Genomic DNA, 24,492 nt, shown 5'->3' with positions numbered 1-24,492 from the left:
CCGAGCATTCTGGTCTCTTGCCAAAGCTATTGGCCACAACTTTTCCCCATCTCTGCTCCCACCTCTGTCCAAACCAGATGGTTCTGTTGTCACTTCAGCCAATGATAAAGCTGACCTGCTAGCATCCCATTTTTCTTCGAGCTCGTGTATTAATGATCTTGGTAAAACACCTCCCACCATTCCTAACACGCCCCATTCAATGCCTCCTGTGGTCTTCCGTCAAAAGGATATCAGAAGGATTTTGATGAATCTTGATGCTAAGAAAGCTCCAGGTCCTGATGGTATTTCTCCACTTGTTCTCAAAACCTGTGCTCCTGAACTTACTCCTATTCTTTGCCGCCTTTTTTCACTTTCTTATTCCAAAGGTGTTTTTCCTTCTGCTTGGAAATTTGCTCATATCCAGCCAGTTCCTAAAAAGGGTGACAAATCCCTCCCATCCAATTAACCTCCCATTGCAATTACTTCTACTCTTTCTAAAGTAATGGAGAAATCAATTAACTGCCAACTCTTAAACTACCTAGAAACCTTCCGTCTGATCAACGATCGCCAGTATGGATTCCGTCAGTGTCGATCCACTGGTGATATTCAGGCTTATGTTACCCATTTATGGACTAATTCAATGGAAGGTTCGGTGAAACACAAGTACAGGCATACCTCGAATAACGAATAGGATGCGTTCCACGAAATTACTTCGTTAAGCGAAACTTCGTTTTCAGAGGTAAAAATACTATGGCCAGAATAGGGATACGTTCGTACGTAAAGAAAATGAAAAGCTTTTTTTTTTTTGGACAAAGAAGAGTTTTATTAAATAAACAGTCAACTTACATACAAAGGGAAATCACATTTTAATATACGAGTCTAAAGTTGATTGTTTATGCTTTTTTTCTCTTTCATTTAACAATTGCCTATACGGAGTTATTGCATTTAACACTGATCGCTTAACAATAATACTTCTTCCTAAATCAGGATCATTTTCACTAAAAAAATTTAACGTTTTCAATGTCATTTAAGCACCTTTTTAAATCTTTGGTTGTTAACACTTTTTCGGCAGGAACTTCTTTAACTTCGTCTTCATTGCTAACAAGGTTTTCTAAATCTTCCACTGAAAAACCATTATCTTCTGCATTCAATAAATTTTTGACATTTTCGAAACCTATTGATTGAACCATCTGGATAACTTCATTTCCAATTTCTTGGATGTTATTTTCTTCTTCTAGTACAACTTAAATAATAAATAAATAAATAAACTTCTGGCCATATTTTGTGCCAAACTCCATTTAAGCATTTCTTAGTGACTTCTTTCCAAGAACTATCAATGTTTTCAATTGCGTTTTTAATGGTGTAGTTTTTCCAAAAAGTTTTAACTGTCATTTCCTCATTATCCTCTAGTTCAGTTAAACTGCTTAATGTTCGACGCAGATAATAAGCTTTAAATGATGCTTTTCCTCCCTGATCCAATGGTTGAATCAGGGAAGTTGTGTTTGCTGGAAGAAACACAACTTTGACAGGAATGCATGTGTCCAATGTGTTAAGATCAGTAGGATGTCCCAGAGCATTGTCTAACAACAAAAGAGCTTTTTCTTCAAAGTTGTTTTTTTGACAATACCGTTTTACTTCAGGACAAAAGTGGTTAACAAACCAATCAGTAAATAACTCCTTGGGAACCCACGCTTTTCTATTTGCTTTCCATATTACAGGTAAATTCATTTTTATGTTACCTTTTAACGCCCTCGGATTTTCTGAATGGTAAACTAATAACAATTTTAATTTATAATCGCCAGAGGCATTTGATCCAAAGAGTAACGTTAAACGGTCTTTGGCTGCTTTGAACCCAGCAGCTGATTTTTCTTCAATAGATATGAAGCTTTTTGTTGGTAGCCGTTTCCAGAACAAACCGCTTTCGTCAACATTGAACACCAAATTTGGAAAATTTTCACGTTCAATTATTTCCTTTAGTTTTTCTGGAAACTTATTTGCAGCTTCTCCTGTTAATTTTACACTATGAATCCTGGCCCGTTTTTTAAATTTCTCGAACCAACCACGAGAAGCCCCAAAGGTTTCCATAATTTCTTCAGTTTGTTTAGATTTCAGGTGATTAAACTGGAATATATTTTTTTTATGTTAAATGGGGCTTGAAATTGACGACTTCATTATAGCGAAGCTTCGTTATCAGAGGTAACGTTAACCGAGGTATGCCTGTAGTTGCTCTTGACATCTCAAAGGCTTTTGATCGTGTTTGGCATAAAGGTCTTCTAAACAAGCTTCCATCTTATGGTTTGCCAACTGTTTTTAGTAATTGGTTATCCAGTTTTCTCTCTGATCGCTCACTGAGGGTGATGGTAGATGGCTCTCTGTCTTCTAACTTCTCCCTGAATGTCCCTGAATAGATTACCAAACACACACCTATCATAGATTACAAAGAAAAAAACAACATACAAGTGTAAAAATAATTTTTGAATCTGAGGATGATAGTCCTTCATATGACTTAAGATGGAAACACACTATTATCATGTCACGGGACTCTCGTCATGTCCCTGTTTAGTGTAAACTGTTTTTAGTAATTGGTTATCCAGTTTTCTCTCTGATCACTCACTGAGGGTGATGGTACTCTGTCTTCTAACTTCTCCAGTAATGCCGGTGTCCCCCAAGGTTCAGTTCTTTCCCCCACTCTTTTCCTCTTGTATATTAATGACCTTCTTCCATTGACTAGAAATCCTATCCATAGTTTTGCCGATGATAGCACATTGCATTCCACTTTCCATTTTGAGAAACCTTGTCCTGCTCAATCAGCTTCAATTTCTCGAAAATCTGCTACCAATTCCTTAAATGCCGATCTTCAGGTAATTCTCCAGTGGGGCAAACACAACTTAGTTGATTTCAACCCTTCTAAAACTCAGTCTTGTCTTATATCTCGCAAAAAGGATTCTTCTGCTCCTATGCTTATCTTTAGTGACACTCCGATTTCTAGGCAAAATGATATATCTCTTTTGGGGATTACCCTGACTTCTAATCTCTCTTGGCACAAGCACATTACAAACATTGCTTCCTGTGCATCTAAAAAACTTGGTTTTCTCTTCCGCCCTCGGCGTTACTTTTCTTCCAAACAGCTGCTCACTCTGTATAAATCGCAAATCCGCCCTGCCATGGAATATTGTTCCACATCTGGGGTGGTGCCCCTAAAACCTCTCTCAGGCTTCTTGATTCCATTCAGAAGAGGGCAGAGGTTAATTAATGATTCATCTCTAACAGAGTCTCTCCACTCACTTTCACATAGACGTACTGTTTCTGCTGCATGCCTCTTCTACAGATACTTCCATGGGCACTGTTCTTCTGAATTGGCTTCTATAATTTCCACTCTCTCTCTTTCAAAACAGTCCGAACATGTGTCGCCACCAGCCAACATCCATTTACTGTCCAACCTCAAACCCACAGAACCAACTTTTCATCTTCCTCATTTATTCATTCAACTGCCGTTTTCTGGAACAACCTTCCTTCATAAGTATTTCCTGAAAATTACAATCTACAGAAGTTCAAGATCAATATCAACAAATATCTTCTTTCGTCTTCTCAACCTCCAACCCAAGCACGGTACTAAGTACTATACATTCTAATACCTCTCGTGTTTTGGGTTCTCATAAAAAAATAAAAAAAATAAAAAAAAAGTTTTCCGACCCCCCCTAAAACTGCCTCGATAGCATCAGCAAACATTCTTGCACCCTTTCTATTTACATGTATCCCATCCCTGTTGAAGCATTCTCTCCTGTTAACAAGTACAGACCAGGCTGAAAAAAAATTCTACCCCTTGAGCCCTGCACAATCTTTCCAGGGCCGAATTGATCGACAGGGCTCTCATCATATACTCCCTCCTATCGTGTCTGGGCAGAATTGCAGACACTTTCAAATTCAACCCTAATACACGGCTTTTTTTCATCAGTGACCTGTACTTGTTAAGTAATTCCGCCAGTCTCCTACTCTTAATATCATTAATGCCAATGTGTACAACTATATCACCTTTTGTGCCCTTAAAAGATGATATCTGCTCTACAACGTCATCAACCTTTGCCCCTGGCAGACCCTGGTTCTGTTCCACCTATCCTTTTTACAAAGCATGTTTCCCGTTCCCTGACAATAGAGTCACCAACAACCACTAGTTCCTTTGGGACCAGCGCATTCTGCCTTGGGGGTTGCCACTGTGTTGCGCGATGACCAAGTGCAAGCTCTGGCATTGGTGTGGGCAACTGAGAGCTTGATGGGCCCCTCACTTGTAATCCTTCGAGGGCATCCACCCTGTCCTTCAAGCTCTCATATAGTCCCATAACAACGCTGAGTTTTCGCCTGATTTCCTTACACTCCTTGCACATCACGCACATACAAAGACATCTCCGATGGCAGTGTCATGTCCCATACCTGACTGCTCCGCAAACATCAAGCAAATAGTGCATTTTAAAAGGCTGTGATTCAGAGGGCAACTGCCCCCCTCAGTTCTCCCCTGAGCCACAGCATTCCCATTAGCTTGAGCCTTTTGCTTTGCTGCTCTGGTTTGAGTCATGATTTCGATTTACTTTCAATAAAATTTCAATTTCAGTACAAAATTAAATCCTAAACTTGTATCCCAACACAGTTATAAAGCTATATTTATGTTTCAGTAACGAGTGTTATCTACGAAATCTACGAGTGTTATCTACGAAATATTTATGTTTCAGTAACGAATGTTAGAAGTTATCCCAGATTAAAGTACCAACTGTGTGGTACTACACTCAGAGCAGGGAATGAAAACACCAGGGAGAGGGGGTAATTAGGCAGTTGGATATGATGTTCTCTGAGCAATGCAGACAGGCTGCTCATGAGATTTTGTCAATGATATATAGGAATTTTTCCAACAAGGAAGCGATTATCCCATTGTACAAGGCACTATACAGGGTGTTTCAGTTAAACGTTTCAGAACTTCTAAGAGGGGTAGGGTACATCCTGACAACTCGAAATCATATAGCAATGTGGGGTTGGAAATGCTTTCCTGAAGCGGTGTTGTACACAGAAGCACCATAAAAAGAAAAGAGACCGTAAGTGAGAAATCGTTTTAATAATACATGAAAAGAAGCAAAAGGTACATGGATTAAAGTAAGTGTTCGAAGTTTCTTCAACCTCGTATTGCTTTCGCACAGTGGTACCTTGGAAAATGTGCTACAAATCCCCTTTTTCCTGCTGAAGTGTTGTTTTCTGATGAGGCATCCTTCACAAGGGAAGGAATTTTCAACACGCATAACGACCATATCTGGGCGGTTGAGAACCCGCATGCAATACGACGTTATGCAGCACAGATTCGATTTTCGGTCAATGTATGGGCCGGTATTATGGGAGATCACCTCATCGGACCTTACCTGTTACCGTGTCGTCTAACCGGACCTATCTACTTGATCTTTCTGCAGCAAGTATTGCCACAACTTTTGAGAGATGAACAGATTTCTGCATCGACGCAACAGACAATGTGGTTCCAACACGATGGAGTCCCTGCCCATTATAGCGGAGATGTTCGTAACTACCTGGATGTCACATTTGGTCAACAGTGGATCGGACGTGGTGGTCCCGTGCGTTGGCCTGCTCGGTCACCCGACCTATCATGTCTTGATTTTTATTTCTGGGGTCATATGAAATCGCTAGTTTATGACACCCCTGTTGACAATGCTGAGGAGCTGGTTGCAAGAATCGCAGTAGCTGCCGAAGAAATTCGAAATTCACCTGGAGTATTCCAGAATGTTCGGATGTCCATGCGTCGGAGATGTGAGGGTGCATTGTAGCCCGTGGAAGAAACTTCGAACACTTACTTTAATCCATGTACCTTTTGCTTCTTTTCATGTATTATTAAAACGATTTCTCACTTATGGTCTCTTTTCTTTTTATGGTGCTTCTGTGTACAACACCGCTTCAGGAAAGCATTTCCGACCCCACATTGCTATATGATTTCGAGTTGTCAGGATGTACCCTACCCCTCTTAGAAGTTCTGAAACGTTTAACTGAAACACCCTGTATACACTTGAGTCAGGATATAATTGAGTATTACTGCACAAAAGTCTGAAAAACCTAATTTTAGAAAGAATGTGAATCTGATGGAACAGATGCAGAGAACGAGATCAGTGTGGAGAACAAAAGAGTGCTCTTAACTAAGAAAGGCTTCATTTCTGCAAATTGCATCATCTGGAGACTAAGCACCTGAGTGCAATATTTAAGCTTTTGAATGGATTGAGTTAGCCCAGTGTTGATGGAATTCTTCCTCTTGCTGAGACTTCACACATGACGAGTCAAAAATTCAAATCGGGGAAGGATGGTGCAGGACAGATATAGGAAATATGTCTTTACTGAGTGGTATTTGCCAGAACAAGCATCCATTAGATGTTGTAAAAGTGCTTAAAAGTCTTATCTAGTTGTTTACCTGGATAAGAGATCACATCAGACTGTAAATCATGGTAAACTCACTGCCTTACCTACATGAATGCTTGAATTATCAGGGAACCAATATAAATATTGCCAAAGAACAAATACAAACAATTAGTCACTTAAACAAACTGTTCAAGGGAATGGACAGATAATATATGAAATTTACTGGAATTTTTTTTTTTTTTTTTTGACTGATGCTATATAAGCTTGCTTTCTTGCATTATTTGCCAATACTAATACTAACCAAATTAGATTTGAAGTATATAGGTGAATCTTTATATGATATGTAGCCTGCTTTAACTAAGGTTGGGAAATTAGGAATACTGATGTTAGAATATGTTTATTGCATGGATGACATGTGCTTTCATTTCTTCAATAATTTCTTCCTAGAAAGACAAGGAGGTCTTACATGACACCTCTTTAAAGCTATTCAAAGTTTTGTGCAGGGTAACAAAAACAAACTACTTGGTGGAAGGCCTAAAAGTAGTTTGTTTCACGGTTGCCAGGAATGGTTGAAATTAGATGTTTCTATAAGGAGATCCTTATAGAAACATCTATAAACATCTCCAATTTGTACAAATTGGAGATGTTTATAGATGTTTATAGAAGAGCAGCAGAATAGTATTAAGGGTAAGTTGCTACAATGGATAAAAGGATGGTTAAGTGGGAGAAGACAGAGGGTGGTAATCAATGGGCGCTGCTCTTCGTGGACTAATGTTATTAGTGGAGTCCCACAGGGTTCAGTGTTGGGTCCACTGTTGTTTTGTATATTTATCAATGATATTGATGAAGGTATATCAGGCTTAATGTCGAAGTTTGCAGATGATACAAAGGTTGGCAGGGTTGTTAATGACAGCAATGGCAGTGTGCTACTGCAACAGGATCTAGATAATTTGGGCAGATGGGCTAACTACTAACAAACAATTAGTCACTTAAACAAACTGTTCAAGGGAATGGAACTGAAGGAATGGAAGTGGCAACTGAAGTTTAACCTTGACAAATGCAAAGTACTGCATATGGGTAGAAGTAACCCCAGAGAAAAACGTACCAACTGTGTGGTACTACACTTAAGGTGGTAGAAAATGAAAAAGACCTGGGAGTAACTGTGCAGTCAGATACGAAGTTTTCTGAGCAATGCAGACAGGCTGCCAGGGCAGGTCATGGGGTTTTGTCAATGATATATAGGAATTTTGCTAGGAGGGAAAAGGAGGTGATTGTCCCTCTGTATAAGGCAATGGTCAGGGCCATGCCTTAAGTACTGCGTATAGGTCTGGAGGCCTCATTTTAGGAAGGATGTAGATTTTCTTGAGCGTGTACAGAGGAGGGCAACAAGATTGGTGAAGGAAATGAAGGGATCCTCTTACCAAGAGATGGCTTAGGTTCTGCAAATTGGACTGGCTGGAGACTAGGCACCTGTGCGGTGATCTGACTGAGGTGTATAAGGCCTTGAATGGGTTGAGCACACTGAATTCTGATGGGATCCTTCCACTTGTTCAGATGGCGCCTCCGTAGCCAGGTGGGCAGGAGCAGCAGTGCGTAGCACACGCTTCTTGATTAGACCGGATTCGAGCCCATGACCACCAAATACGGAGGATGCGGAAAGGTCATGGGATGACCACCACTATATCCCCGGAGCAATATGGCCTTAGTTGCTGATGCTCCTAAAAACCAAATAATAAACAAACTTGTTCAGATTACGAACCTAATAGAGCATAAATTCAAATTAAGAAAGGACAGATGTAGAACAGATGTGCGGAAATTTGCCTTTGGTCAGTGGATGGTTAATTGCTGGAACAAACTTCCATCTATCGTTGTGGAAGTTGATAGGTTGAATAAATTTAACGAGGAACTGGACAAGCATTTGGAGGGAAGGTGTGATTTTTTTTTTTTTTTTTGGCTGATGCTGCACAAGCTCATACACTTGCTTTCTTGCATCACATGCCGTTACTACTATCCCCAGAATGGAGTCATCTAAATATTTTAGGGGTAACTGCTACAGCCTCTACATTAGGGGTGTCAAACTGGCTGGCTGCGGGCCACATTTGGCTCATGGAAGGTTTTTTTGCAGCTGATGTTAGAATGTGCTGCCTCCATGAAAAATAATGTCATTTCTAAATGCATTTCTACCTCTTTCCACTGCTGTCTACTGCTTTCTGTGATTGTGCAATTTCCAAATTTTCCATTGCCTATTTAAGCAATTGTGTTGCGTGCTGACAGTTAGTTTTACTGCGGCTTGCATACTGTTCGAGTTGGTTACATCATAATGCGAGTGAACTAATATTTGCATTGTCGTTTCCATTTAATGAAGTCAGTAAGCAGTTTTATGTTGTGACTCTTATATACATGTGATTCTGAGGATGTCGCTTTCCAAGCCAACCAGAATTCCAAGAAAAATAGCAATTTAAGTACTTTTGCACAGAGGTGAAAGGTAAAATTGTGTGTATTATTTGCAATGCATCAATTAGTGTCGTCAAAGAGTACAATATTAAATGACACTATGATACAATTCACAAAGAAAAATTTTCCCACTTTGAGGGTAAATTAGAAGAAAAAAAAACTAAAGGATATGAAGAACTCACTTCAAAGGCAGCAAAATGTAATTACAAAAATTAACGAGATCAGTAGTGAAAGCCGATTATGAAATCATCTATTTACTGGAAAAACATTCCAACCCATTCAGTGAAGGCTCCGTGGTTAAGTAATGCATGATAAAAGAAGCTGAAAACATCTGTCCCGGAAATGTGAGTGTACCAAGAAATGTCGTTGTCAATAAACACAGTGGCTTAAAGGATAACTGAGATAGCAGACAACTTGTGTGAACAACTGCAAGAAGCATCTGCAACATTTCAATGTTTTTCAATTGCACTTGACAAAAATAACGATATTCAAGATGTGGCGCAAGTTGCACCATTTCTTCTAGCCTGCGATGACAATTTGAAAGTAACTGAAGAGTTTTTGGAAATGATTCCCATCATGGACCTACTACTGGGGAACACATTGTGATGTCACATAGAGCATTCTGGAGAAATATAAACTTCCTCTCAAGAAACTTGTGGCTGTAACTACCAATGGCACTCCAGTAATGACGGGCAAAGTCAAAGGATTTGTATCAACACTAGAGGCAAAACTGAAGGACAAGTATCTGGACAAACAAAAATTGCAATCTTTCCACTGCATTATTCATCAACAGGTTATGTGTTCGAAAATACTGAAAATGGACTATGTGCTCAAGGACTGTGAACTTCATCTGGTCCAGAGGACAATCACTGCCAGTTTGCTCTCCTTCTCAAGTACTTGGAAAATTAATTTGAAGAGTTGTCATACTACACAGAGTTGGTTATCTTGCCACAATGTACTAAAGAGGTTTTTTTTACTTTTGGAAGAAATAATACTGTTCCTAAAAGTGAAAGGTCAGGATGTATCGCTTCTGAAGAATCAGTCTTGGTACAAGATCTGGTCTTCCTAGTAGATATTATAGGTCACCTAAACAATCTAAACATCAAACTACAAAGGAAAGATCAGCTGATAACAGACATGCATGATGCATTGGCTGGTTTTCAAAAAAAAGTTGATTGTGTGGTAAAATCAATTAAAAGAGGGTACTCTGACTTACTTTTCTATGTGTGAACAGTTGAAAAATCAGAGTCAAAGTTATGTTTTCAAAATATTGTGACAGAATTTAATAGGCGCTTTAAAGATTTCAAGGAGCACTAAGGATATTTTTCTCTTTTCGTGGGTCCTTTTTCTTTTAATGTCGAGAGAGTTCCAATTTCCAAATAAATGGAACTAACTGATCTGCAGATTGACTCAATTTTAAAAGAGAAATACTGAGAAATTGGGATCCCAAAAATCTACTCGTATTTAGGGCAAAAATATCCAAAGATAAGAAAGTTTACCACACAAATTCAATGTTACTTGTGGAGCATATATTTATGCAAACAACTGTTTTCGTGTATGAAAGCTAACAAAACAGCCCTCAGATCAAGGCTAACTGATGCCAATCTTTCTTCCATAATGAAAGTTGTGTCTTCTCAATCTTTGACTCCAAATTTCGTGAAGCTGGTTGACAAGCAAATGGAGTCAAGTGTCTGGCAAAAAAGGGCTAGATTACCTAATTTCATGTATATTCCCTTGTTGAAATATTGTATTATCTGGAATAAACTTGCTTTCAATTATTCGTTCTGTTGTTTATTCAGACTTTTATTTCCTTTCAATTAGTTATTAGTACATTCTCAGCTGTGAATATCAATCAGCAACAAGCAACGACTGAGCAATTAAAAAGCATCTTTAGACTTAGCAATGGCAAGGTTTGTAGGTCGTGTGCGAGGTACACTAATATGGGAAATGGCCTGCAGCCCAAATGAGTTTGACACCCCTGCTCTACATTCTTCCGAACAAGAAATCGGAATAGGCTACTAAGAGGTTTAGTTGCTAGTGAAAGTAATAGATATACGTTCAATGTGGAATCATCTTTCCTGATTCTCTTTGCTTGTGACATTTCATATTTGAGGGTCTGAGTATAAGGGTTCTGTTATAGCAATGGTTAAAGGACCTATGGTTACCCTTTTCACCCTAAGTATTGAATTTATACTCAGGTTACAAGCTCTACAACTAGCTCTCCAAGCAAAAGCAGGTAAAAGCAGAGTATAACAAATATAACTGGATAAGAGATCACATCAGACTGTAAATCATGATAAATTCACTGCCTTACCTGCATGAATGCTTGAATTATCAGGGAACAAATATAAATATTGCCAGAGAACAAATACAAACAATTACATCACTTAAACTCTGAGTTCACTGTACCACCAAACTCAAACACTGCTTTAAACATTGACAAAAACTCAACTCGACAATTGGGATCACCTTCATTCATATCACATAGCAATCTGCATACAAAATTTGCACATAATGAGAAAACAGTGTACTCTTATTCTACTGTTTCCAGCCTCATAACCAGCTTGCCTTGCAGATTTTCACAGCCATTGTACAAATCACTGCAACACCACATCAGAATTTTCCTCACCCATTGATGAGCAGTGTCTCTCAGATCTTCATTTGTGCAGTTTCATAAATCTCAAATTTACCAAGGAGTCTTGAAACTGTTCTTTGTGATGGTAGTTTTGTGAAAAATTCATGTCTCCATTGAATTTGAACTTCACATTCATTCTTGGATTACCAATAGCACTTTAAAATTACTTTGCATTATTCAACTCTCAAATATATTGCTGCAACTTCAAATATCCACCTTGTTTACATTTTGCATTATGGATATCATGTTACTTTTGCTTTATCAACTAATACCATCTTTTATCAGCAAAACATACTAATTAAAGACAAAAAAAATCTAAGTTCAACTATAAATATGTGCTTAAATATTTATGATGGCAATATGCCTACATCTTTTTGAGGCTATTAATTCAACTTTTTTTTTTAATCTAATGTATAATTCATCCTTTAAACCATTTTTTATTTGAATGAAAACCATTTCTTACCTTTCCATATTAGATTCCAAATCGCAAAGAGTCCTTTCAAGCAGAAGTCCATATCTGGTGACCCATATTTCAGATACCTATCAGTTTGAAAATGGTATTAAATAATGTCCGCTAACAACTATTTTAATTGTCTACCTTTAAATTTAAAATTATAAAATATATACAGACAGTCCTCGCCAGGGGAGGGCTGTCCCGAGGGTTGAAGGGGTACACCGCACCCGAGTGCCAACATTCAAGGGGTGCCTGAAAACTTGAAACTTATATACATATATGAAGAAAATTTTAAAGGGGGTCATCAAATTTCAACTGGCACCCAGGCACCACATACCCTAGGAATGCCCCCAGTACTTGCTTTGCACAGTTCTGATATGCACGAATTTCAGTTACCATAGTTTAGTTAAATAACACCAGTCCCCTAAAAACACAGTTCAAATTTCAGTTACCATGGTATATTAAATGTGAGTAATTGCATAAAGTACTAACTTTGCTGCTAGCACTTCAGTCCACAAAATTACTAAATAACAGGTGCACATCATGATCAGTGATGTGCATCTGTTATATTCATCTCTTTCAAAGTCTGTCGGTAACTGACTGGTCACTGCGCATCGGTTATTCAGTTCACGCACAGACAGCAAAGCATGTAGTTGTGCTGCCTCCTTGTCTCCCAGTGATAAACCCACATGACATTTTACAAAATTGGATAATTGAAAGAGGGAATTGGCCAACAAAGGTGAAAATGCAGCAAAGAAACAAAAGTGATAATGTTGGAAGTGAAATTGGATGTGATTAGAAGATTTGAAAATGGCAACAGCAAAGTGAAGATAGGACGAGACCTAAGCCTGCATGAAGCTACAGTACGAACCACACCAAACACATCTGATGAATATAAAAAACAAAGTCACTTTAACATCTTTTAGTTTAAATTGCACTAAGAACAGAAAGCCACTTATGGTTGAAATGGAGCATCTACTTCTACTCAGTGGCGTAGGAACGCCTTGGCATTGGGGCAGGTGCCAAGGGCGCCGACAGGAGAAGGGCACCACTGTACAGTGCCCTTTCCTGTCGGCCACATCAGTACAGTGCCAAGGTATTTCGACACCCGAGGCTAGCTGACGAAATGACACCCCTCGATAATGTTGCATCAAGATGACAGCACAGGGAAGGGTGAAAATTAATTTTCATACGGCGATTCAAGCCTGCATGCATCCTTACATCTGAGTACATATTACATAGCATCATAGATTTATTTGCTGCCCAGAATGTAACTTTGAAGGGACCAATCAGGTGATTGCTTCATCAGCGCATTCTTGAATACATAGTAGTTTCTAATTTGTGCATTGTGTACAAACTGAATAAGTTATAGTGTTTTTGTGATTGCTATATAAACAGGTAATTGTGAATATTGTGATTTATAATTTAAATAAAACAATAAAGGCCAAATTAATTTTAGACATGCCACCAAAGAAAAAAGTGGAAATCAGTACCGCGTAGAAAGACTGCATAAAGAGGAAATTAGAAAAAAAAAAAAACATTTTGCTAGTTTACAAAACTGGCTTACAATAGGCCACTCCAAACCTGAAAGTGACAAAGAAAACGAACCTGATCCAAATGAAGATGAAACAAATGATGATGCCACTGAAATGGAAGTACAAGAAAAAGCACAAACAGTTGAAGTTATTTTTTAAAAAATTAGAAAGTGTGGACAATAACCAACAACAGTTGGCAGAAGAAAATGATAGTAGCATTAATATTACATTAGCATTAGCAGAGGCAAGAAAGCAAGATTATGCAGCATCGGCCAAAAAAAAAAACTCTCCAATTTCACCCCTCCGTTCGTTCCAAATACCTGTCCAGCCCAGCCTTAAATTTATTTAGGCTATCAACTTCCACAACAAAGGATGGAAGTCTGTTCCACCAACCAACCTACCCACTGGCTAAAGGCAAACTTCCGCACATCTATCCTACATTTGTCTTTCCTCAATTTGAATTTATGCCCTCTCAGGTGATTATTCCGAGCAAGTTTTTTTTTTTTTTTTTTTTTTGGTAGTTGTTGGCACATCGGCTTCTGTGGCCATAATGCACCTCCCAAGGTTTTTCCAGTACTTTGATCCAAGCCCGAGGCGGGATTCGAACCCACGACCTTTGGGTTGCCAGGCAGGCACTTACCCACCCGGCTAGCCCAGTCGGCTCCGAGCAAGAGGAAGAATCCCATCAGCATTGAGCATGCTCAAACCATTCAAGGCTTTAAACACTTCAATCTCCAGATACTGTAATTTGCAAAACTTAAACCTTTCTTCATAAGAGCAACCCTTTGTTCCATTCACTAATCTTGTTGCCCTTCTCTTACTCGTTCCAACAGCTCTACATTCTTCTTAAAATTAGGCCTCCAGACCTGTATACAGTACTCAAGGTGTGGCCTGACCATTGCCTTATACAAGGGGATAATCACCTCCTTATCCCTGCTAGAAAACATGGAACATGTAAGTCTGAATTTTAATGATGCGACCACATGGAACTTTAATACCCACAAAAACAGATCTCTTGTGGTGCAACAGTCCCAAACATTGTCTTAAACATGTATCCTGTCACTGATGGCCATTTCAATAATTTGTGGAAATACAAAAATGAAGGTATTGAAAAAAAAAAGAGAGAAAATGGTTATTTTATTTCTAAGATGCAATATACTGTTTTCCAGGCCTCTTATTTGTATCTGGCACAAATAATGTTCCACTTTGCAGCTCAGATGGATTTAAGGATTGGAAACATAAAAATCCAAACATTCTTTTTCATGAGAATTTATTACAACACACAAACAATTTCACAAATTGTAAATTATTAGAAAAGGGTCTTCAAAAAGATGGACTAATTGACAACGCTGCACAAGCAGCACTAAGAAGTGAAATTTCGAAATGGCATCATATATTGAAAATAATATTGAAATGTATATTGTTCTGTGCTGAAAATAATTTGGCATTTTGTGGACATTCTAGTAATATCAATACCAAAGAAAAAAATTGTGGCGTATTTTTAAACTTGATAAAATTTGTCAGCCAATTTGACGTTGGTTAAAAATGCTCTGGAAAGGCATATTAAACACCACACTAATTATTTATCTCCAGAAATTCAGAATGAATTTATTAATTTGTTAGCAACAAAAGTACGAAGCGAAATAATAAAAGAAATCAAAATGGCTAAATATTATAGTATAATATTTGATAGCACTCCAGATGTATCACACAAAGACCAATTAACGGAAATTATTAGGTATGTAAAATTTTCAGACGATAAATATACAACTGAAGAAAGGTTCGTTGCAGTCATACACACATCAGAAAAAATGGGAGAGGGAATTGCATCAGAAATTAAGAAAAAACTAATTCAAGATGGTCTATTAATTGGAAATATACATGGTCAAGGCTACGATTATGGCACCAATATGTCGGGAAAGTAGAAAGGTGTCCAAGCTATATTTCAAAAGGAGAATTCTCTTGCTGGGTATATTGCATGTTGTGCACATAATCTTAATTTTATAGGCATACATGCAGCCAGCATTAATGCATATGTTGTCGTATTTTTTCGGAACTATACAGTCATTGTACAATTTCTTCTCTTCATCTACTAGCAGATGGGAAAAACTATCATCAGTCATAAAAATCAGCCTGAAGAGACATGCCGATACAAGATGGTGTTCAAAAGTAAATGCCATGCGTGCCATATATGGACAAACTGGAAGAAATTATTTTAATATTAAATCAAATGAAAGATGATTATTTACCTGGTGACACATTATCTCTTGCCAAATTATTGCACCGTAAAATGTTAAGTTTTGTTCAGTAAATGTTATTGTGTATTGTACTTAATAAAATTTTCGAACAGTTTTAATTTTAGGTGTATCATATTTATCACCTTAATATTGAAAAGCAGGGATCCTTTTCAGGCTGGAAATTTTCTAAAGTGAGCATTTAAAAGCAAAATAAAAGTATTTAAAAAAAAAAAACAAAAGTAAAGTATTTAAAAAAAGTAAGTGATATTTTTATAATTTTTAATAAAATCTAAAAAATAAATCACTGACAGATTTGTTGCACATAAGTATTGGGAATTTGCATTTTTTATATTTTTTATATATAGCCTGAAAATAAAAAAAAAAACGGTAACATAAAAATAGAAACTTCCTTTTATGTGTAACAAGATAAGGAAAATGTAACACAATTTTTTCTCAAATCACTCAGTGCGGTATGCAAAACAAATCTAACTTTGAATATGGCCCCAGTATGGGAAAAGGTTGGACAGCACTGAGCTAGGCAATGAAATTGTCAAATTGAGAAATGCTGTTTCCAGAATCAAAAGAGACAGACAGACAGTACTGTAGTAAGTCTGTATACAGAATTCTATTTGTGGTATGTAAAAACAAAAGAAAAAAAGTCTGAACAGAACTATAATATAGCTCTTTCAAAAGAAAAAAAAAAAAAAAAAAACTACCAACAAACTGCATAGATAATTTTGACAAGTAATCCAAGAGGATTTTCTGCATCTACAAACCTCTACAAAAACACTGTGAATAAGGTATCAAATACAAATCTGAAACCACTTCCAAGAGGTTTCAGATTTGAAAGAGGATATCCAAGTTTTTATTCACTAATCAGAAAGGTGCACTCTGCAGTAGATGGCATCATTATTGCAAAACTGCAATCATGATGGAATTTATCAACCCCAAGGTATAGTGCATACTTTCATTCAATGAACTGCAGTCTGCCATTCCTGTTATGCATAAATTTTGAACACAATTTACAAAAAATCCACCAAGTATACAGAAAATTCATAAAGGATGCCTGTTTGTGCAGTCATTCCAGCCAAGGTAGTGGCCAAACAAAAGTCAGCAAGGGCAAATTGGGCTGATTCAAGGAAGTTTTATGCAAAGCCAATGGAAATTCATACATGTTAATGTCGGGACTGTGTAACATGTTACATCACCATCAGAGGATGACAACATACAAGTAAAAACTAATACAGTAGCCACTGATCGACAATAAAAACAAGATAATGGAATTTTGTTGGTGAATTTCCTCATGATTTGCATCATGCACATTTTTTGATTGGAGAATAAAAACTTGAAGATATCCTCCTATCACTTGGAAGTGGTCTCGGATATCTATCATGTATGCTCCATTCATGCAATTTTAGCTTTGTAAAGATTTGTGGACACCCTGTACATTATTCTTATAATGTGCACAGTATGTAGTATGTGATATTCCTTTATTTGATAAAAACGCTATGATGCTTTACATTATTTTCATGATGACTTTAACGACGGTGGTGTCCATCTTTCTGAGTGAGGGATAATGACAATTTTCCCATACCTTCATAAAACTTTCAATCGGCAGTCATTAATGTAGCTACATATAAATTTTGTTCATGTATGCAGAATTTTTTCCCTTGGAATACTGGTCAAAATTTTCCTAGGCATTACACTCATTGCATGCTAATTTTTTAAGACACAAAATTCTTGCTGTTTACAGCATGACTGTATGCAGAAATTTATAAAAGGAGGGGGTTTTGACCCATTAAAGGGGCGGTATCCTAGTAATTAAAAAATTCTATGTGAGCAAAAATTATGAATATGGAAACAGTAAGTGATCCAATAATCCATAATGTATATCATTATTATTATTAGCCATATGGTGCAAGGAAGCCTAAAGCTTATGCTGCACCAGCCAAAAGAAATTTGAGTACCTTGAGAGAGAGAGAGAGAGAGAGAGAGAGAGAGAGAGAGAGAGAGAGAGAGAGAGAGAGAGAGAGAGAGAGAGAGAGAGAGAGAGAAAGAGAGAGAGAAAGAGAGAGAGAAAGAGAAAGAGGGGGGGGGGAAATTTTTATAAGTGGAATGATCTCTGAATTAAAGAAAGGGTATTCCAAAAGTTTTGACATGTACCACCTATTTAGTGCCAGATTCAGTATCTGTAATAGTTATTAATTATTAATTAATAAGATTTTTAAGAATATTAGTTTGTAATGGCTTAGGTTATATTAGTTTTTTGTGTTTTAGTGGATTTATTGTTTTAGTAATTGTTTTTATGGGTTTTAAGTGTTTCATTGTATAGTTGAAGCAAGAGCTGTTTATCCTACATGAGGTACTGATCCCTGATCTAGTCGGGTGGGCAACCCACTCCATTAATACCCAAAAGAATAAAAGAAGTGTTAAGGCTGCAAACTAAGCAAGTCTACTCCAAGTGGCTGTTTCTGAGCAGAGCTCTCCATGGAGTGTTAGGCACAAAATTGAGCTGAGCACAAGTACCCAGACTGTGTGAAGAGAATGCAGTGCCATGCTTTTAGAAGACGTGTGTGTAACACGAAACAACAATCTGAAACAGAACAGGCCACACGCATGTGCAGCCTGCTCTGTTTCAGATTGCTGTTTCGTGTTTCACATCTCTCTCTCTCTCTCTCTCTCTCTCTCTCTCTCTCTCTCTCTCTCTCTCTCTCTCTCCCCCCCTTTGCACCAAAAGTTTGCTACTGTCTATCACAGGCCTTAGGAATTTACATATCCTGAAATTAAACAGCAGCCTTGACAGTGTTTCAGATTTTAAAATGTATAGTGAATTCATCTATTCTGGTAAAGCTATACAAATAGAGCAAAAATATCTCCATGACTGAAACCAAATGCAAGTAAAGTGTACACATTTTTATTTGGTTACTTTGCATTAGATAAATTTTCTAAATGAATTGAGTGCAATTTTTTCCAAAAAAAATTTAAATGGGGAGTACCTTCTGCTATACTTGAAGTTTTAAATTCTTTGGAATTTTAAACTTGATATTTATGTTGGCTGAATACTAAGAACTAATAACGTGTACAGTCAATCTTTGTTACGAAGGACGTTCACCAGAATATTTAAATTCCCGCAACAGAATTAATTCAAGAGTTTAAAAATAAATAACTGTTTCAGTAAAACAAATGACGATCAAAAAAGTTACCTGAAATGGAACAGAAGTAACATAATCTTTTCCATCTTTGGAAAACACATTAAGATTTGATGAATCCAAAATACAAATACTTGGAATTGTTTCCACTAAAAAAAAAGAAGCATAATCAGTTTAAGATCTCTGAATTATATATTATAATTCTGAAATCTAATCCTTAACAGTGACACGCCAAAAATAAAAAATATTTATTCTATTTTTTTAATTGAAATAACTATCATGCAATTACTTTTTTTATTTATTAAAATTACTTACCATTTTACTTAGGAGACAACAAAAAGTATTCTCAAGATACTTTGTTAATTTAATATTTATCACTGAATTATTTTAACTAACTAGACTATGCCACTTACCATGAATAAAGTATGAGAAAGGATTAACTTAAGAATTAAATCAGAAAAAACATATCATGACCTATTTAAAATCTGTCAATATGTAGTCAGCTGTGCAACTAGAAATTTGTATTTGAGAAGTGCAAACCCATATTTGGTGTAATGTGTATATCTGTTATATTCATTTATTTATTATTTAGAGCACAAAAATCAACTTCTATTTTAACTTATAAAACTAAGTCTAGTTTCCCTTTTTTTTATAGTATCATAAAGTGAATGGTAATAAAAGTTATTGTACAACAGTTGTAATAATTTAAATTGATAATAGCAAAATATGCAAATTTCTTTGAGGATATAGTGGAGTCCCTCAGGGCTCAGTGTTGGGTCCATTATTGTTTTCTGTATTTATAAATGATATTGATGATGGTATATCAAGCTTAATGTCCAAGTTTGCAGATGATACAAAGGTTGGCAGGGTTGTCAAGGACACTACTGACACTATGCTGCTGCAACAGGATCTAGAAAGGTTGAGCAGATGGGCTGAGAGGTGGCAAATGAAGTTTAACATTGACAAATGTAAAGTACTACACATGGGAAACAGCAACCCCAGAGCAACGTATCAACTCTGTGGTACTACACTGACAGTGGTAGAGAATGAAAGGGACTTGAGGGTGGTTGTGCAGGCAGATATGAAGTTCTCTGAGCAGTGCAGACGGGCTGCAAGAGTAGCTCATGGAGTATTGTCAATGATATACAGGAATTTTTCCAGCAGGGATAAGGAGGTGATTATTCCATTGTATAAGGCAATGGTCAGGCCACACCTAGAGTACTGTATACAGGTCTGGAGGCCTCATTTCAAGAAGGATGTAGAGCTGCTGGAACGAGTACAGAGAAGGGCAACAAGATCAGTGAATGGAACAAAGGGGTGCTCTTACGAAGAAAGGCTTAAGTTTTGCAAATTACAGTGTCTGGAGACTAGGCACCAGCGAGGTGATCTGATAGAGGTGTATAAAGCCTTGAATGGTTTAAGCATGCTCAATGCTGATGGGATTCTTCCTCTAGCTCAGAAAAATCACCTGAGAGGGCATAAATTCAAATTGAGGAAAGACAGATGTAGGATAGACGTGAGGAAATTTGCCTTTAGCCAGAGGGTGGTTGGTTGGTGGAACAGACTTCCATCCCTTGTGGTGGAGGTTGATAGCCTAAATAAGTTTAAGGCTCAGCTGGACAGGTATTTGGAACGAACAGAGGGGTGAAGTGGAAGTGGGTTTTTTTTTTTTTTTTTTTTTTGGCTGATGCTGCATAAGCTTGCTTTCTTGCATCAAATGCCTCTACTAATGCTAATATGTTGCAAATGCACACCCTTGAACTTCCCTGGCTGTACTATTGTAGTTCCTCTTCTTGAAACCAGTGTGCTTCAACTATTATGTTGTGAAAAATATTCAATAATTCAAGTTAGGCAAGTATAATCACCTGATTTTAGTGCTCTTCATTTTTAGGTATTTCTACTAAGCTTTTCTGTAAAATTTAACTTATAATTTAGTATGGTTGGATTCATCATTGAAAGCTGATCAAGAGGATACATCACTCAAATACTGGATTTATACAGGTAATATATTATTTGTATTTTAAGGTGAAAATAGGGCATTCTATGAACTGGGCACATTAATTACCAGCAACAAGAACTTTCAGGATATATCGCTGTCTGGATAAACCCCTTGGGATTCACCATGTGCGCTGTTTACGTAGGTAGACAGCTAAGAAGCAAGAAGAGTGCTCCAAATAATCTTAAAACAATACTGCAAGCTATAATGGTCAAACAATGTACCACCCCACAGTTGGCACAATAACCCTTAATCACTGAGAACACTTAAAAGAACAATTAAACACTTGGAAAGTTTAAAAGTGCACTAAGGTAGAAGAGGAATTTCAGAATTATACAGAATCACATACTAAGTGCAAATTATGGATCAACAAGAATCATACCGGGTCAATTAAAATGTAAAATTTGTGGAGATAATGAAGAAACAATTATTAAATGTATTAAATGCCTTGGGCTGATCTGTAATTCTTGCACCAAAATAAATCTTACTAAATTGCCCAAAGCTAAAAGATGGCATTTTATTTGTGATCAGTGTAAAGAAAATACGAAAAAATTAACTTCTTGTAAAATACCAGACAAAGCTCGCATTCAAGAACCACAAAATAAACACCCTGAAAGTCAAACGGATATCAATGCTGATACTCCTGAGAGTGACACACATTAGAAATAGCTTCAAAAATGAATGAAGAATGAATGAATCGCTGGATGATAATAATAATAATTTTACACAATTTCCTCTGAGCACTCAAGATTACTTAGACCTAGAGTCCTATCCGGCCTCTGATCATCAGGAAATCAGTACACATTCTCTGAATAAAATCATGCAAACTGAAAGTTTATGCAATGCCGGGAGTAGTCAAGCACTGCTAATAGCAAGTACAGAATTCCCGAACACAAGAAAAGGCCCTGAACAACTCTCAGCAGGAATAGAAAATATTTCTTTGAATCTGAAGAACATTCAAGAAAATCTAATGGTTTTGATTGATGAAAACCAAATACTTAGAGTTAAAAATAGAGGAATCTCTCAAGAGCTATTCACCCTCAAGAAATTCATCATGAAGCCAGTATGTCTTCGTCGGTAGTAGTAGTAGTAGTGGTGGTATGTGATGCAAGAAAGCAAATGTATGAGCTTATGCAGCATCAGCCAAAAAAAAAAAAAAAAAACACACCATTCCCTCCAAATGCCTGTCCAGTTCCTCCTTAAATTTATTCAACCTATCAACTTCCACAACGACAGATGGAAGTTTGTTCCAGCAATTAACCACCCGCTGGCTAAAGGCAAATTTCCGCACATCTATTCTACATCTGTCTTTTCTTAATTTGAATTTATGCCCCCTTAGATTCGTGATCTGAACAAGTGGAAGGATCCCATCAGAATTCAGTGTGCTCAACCCATTCAAGGCCTTATATACCTCAATCAGATCACCGTGCAGGTGCCTAGTCTCCAGCCACTGCAATTTACAGAACTTAAGCTTCTCTTGGTAAGAGGATCCCTTCATTCCCCTCACATCTTGTTGCCCCTCTCTGTACACGCTCAAGTAAATCTACATCCTTCCTAAAATGAGGCCTCCAGACCTGTACGCAGTACTCAAGCCGTGGCCTGACCATTGCCTTATACAGAGGGATAATCACCTCCTTTTCCCTGCTAGCAAAATTCCTATATATCATTGACAAAACCCCATGACCTGCCCTGGCAGCCTGTCTGCATTGCTCAGAAAACTTCATATCTGCCTGCACAATTACTCCCAGGTGTTCTTCATTTTCTACCACCTTAAGTGAATTGGGGATACATTTGTACATCTCCAGTCCGTGGGAACCTCCCCTGAGTCCAAGGATGCCTCATAATTATGGCTAAGGGTTTGCTTAGTTGCTTTGCCATCTCCTTTAATATAACTGGATAGATCCCATCCACCCCAGGTGCTTTTCTTACGTTTAACTTCAACAATTTCTCTTCCACTTTGCTCTCGGTTATTACAAAATCATTAAGTATCTTGCTACAATTTGATAACCTTCTGCCATTTTCAAACCTTAATAATTCCTCACATGTGAATGTAGATGCAAAATACTCATTCAGTTTGTTTGCTATCTGAGCAGGATCATCAACAGTCGAACCATCGATGTCAAGTGGACTGATCAGATTCATCCCCTTCCTTTTAGAGTTTATATAAGTCAAGAAATCCTTGCTGTTTTTCTTAGCATCTTTTGCCAAGGATTTCTCGTAATCTGCCTTCGCCTGCCGAACCTCCTTTGTGACCTGATTACAGATTAACTTATATCTGCCATATGCTTCTGAGTCGCTTGATAATTTATATGCATCCCATGCATTTTTCTTCTCTGTTACGAGTCTCATTAGTTCATTTGACAACCATTTAGGCCTAAACCTTGAACAATATTTCTTAATAGGTATGAACCTTTTAGTAGCTTCCACGATTAATTCCTTGAATGCTTCCCACTTAGAATTTACTGTTGGTAACATCATCAGTTGATCCCACTGTACAGAATTTAAAAACTGTCGGAGACCACTGTACTCACCTTTACGGAAGCAAAAACCCTTTCCTTTACCCCTGATAGTAGTTAAATCTTTAAGTAAATCCCACGTCAGTACACTGTGATCACTGCCGCCTAGTGGTTCTTTTATCTGCAAATTCCTAATACATGAATGATCACTGCTGATAACCAGATCAAGAGTATTACTTTCTCTGGTTGCCTCTCGAACATGCTGCTGCAGAAAACAATCATCCAATAAATCCACAAAAGTCTGACTAGTGTGTGAGTGCCCAACCCACAAGTTCCAGTCAATATCTGGGAAGTTAAAATCCATGTCTTGTTGAATCTGGTAGGAAGGTCAAACTGCCCATCCCGGTCTGGCTGTGGGATATGTTAGCTGGCAGTGCGGAACCTACCAGGGGGGGGGGGGGAAGAGACACACATTTACTTCATTCACAATCCGCATTCTCATTCAACTTGCATTCTATTTTTATACTTTTTTTTATAATATATTTTATTATTTTTTTTTATAGTTTATTTTTTTTTTTCCTGTTATGTTTTATATATATATATATATATATATATTTATAAATATATCGCTTAGAAAAAGACCTGAACGCTGCATATGGCAAGTACAAACAACAGGATAAATATCATGATTCAGACGCGATCCCAACAGAAACCCAACAACTTGTCTCTGATGGCAGTCACACTTGAGCCAAAGAAAATCCCAGTATCTACGTGTAGCAAACAGTTCCCATTCCGGGATTTCAGGATCCCAGGATCGCGGTTGATTTTTGCTGCGGGATTTATCCCGGTCTGAATTACTAACTTTAATAATCAATACTAACAGTCTTACACACACATTATATATATATATATATATATATATATATATATATATATATATGCAATCATTGTGTGCTGGCAAGATAAATAGTTTCTTCATAATTTGAGATATCGTCAGCAATAAAGATGTGTATTATTTTAATTTATAAAAATATTTATTTTCATACATTACATTTGCAATATATATATATATATATATATATATATTGCATCATATACGCTGGCATCATATACAATACCTATATATTTTAACACGCATGCCACAACGTGGTTTTTTTCCCGCGTCGTAGCTTTGTGGTAAGTCTGCTTTACTAGTTACACA

General features: G+C 37.3%; 1 protein-coding gene across 1 annotated transcript in view; it reads right to left on the bottom strand.

The window, feature by feature from the left end:
* The window catches only part of shtd (anaphase promoting complex subunit 1), a 989,031-nt gene that overhangs the window by 963,396 nt on the left and 1,143 nt on the right, over positions 1–24,492 (bottom strand). The window contains exons 2-3 of the mRNA XM_090370159.1: positions 18,894–18,988; positions 11,928–12,004 (exon numbers count right to left, since the gene is read on the bottom strand). Coding sequence (XP_090226285.1) covers positions 11,928–12,004; positions 18,894–18,988 — 172 coding nt within the window. The remainder of the gene's footprint in view (positions 1–11,927; positions 12,005–18,893; positions 18,989–24,492) is intronic.

This window comes from Mastigoproctus giganteus, chromosome 3 (assembly GCF_048544385.1).
Source record: "Mastigoproctus giganteus isolate SK-2022 chromosome 3, ASM4854438v1, whole genome shotgun sequence".
Classification (NCBI taxonomy): Eukaryota; Metazoa; Arthropoda; class Arachnida; order Uropygi; family Thelyphonidae; genus Mastigoproctus; species Mastigoproctus giganteus.
Note: the sequence above shows the minus strand (reverse complement) of the source record. Positions and strands in the feature narration are given on the sequence as shown.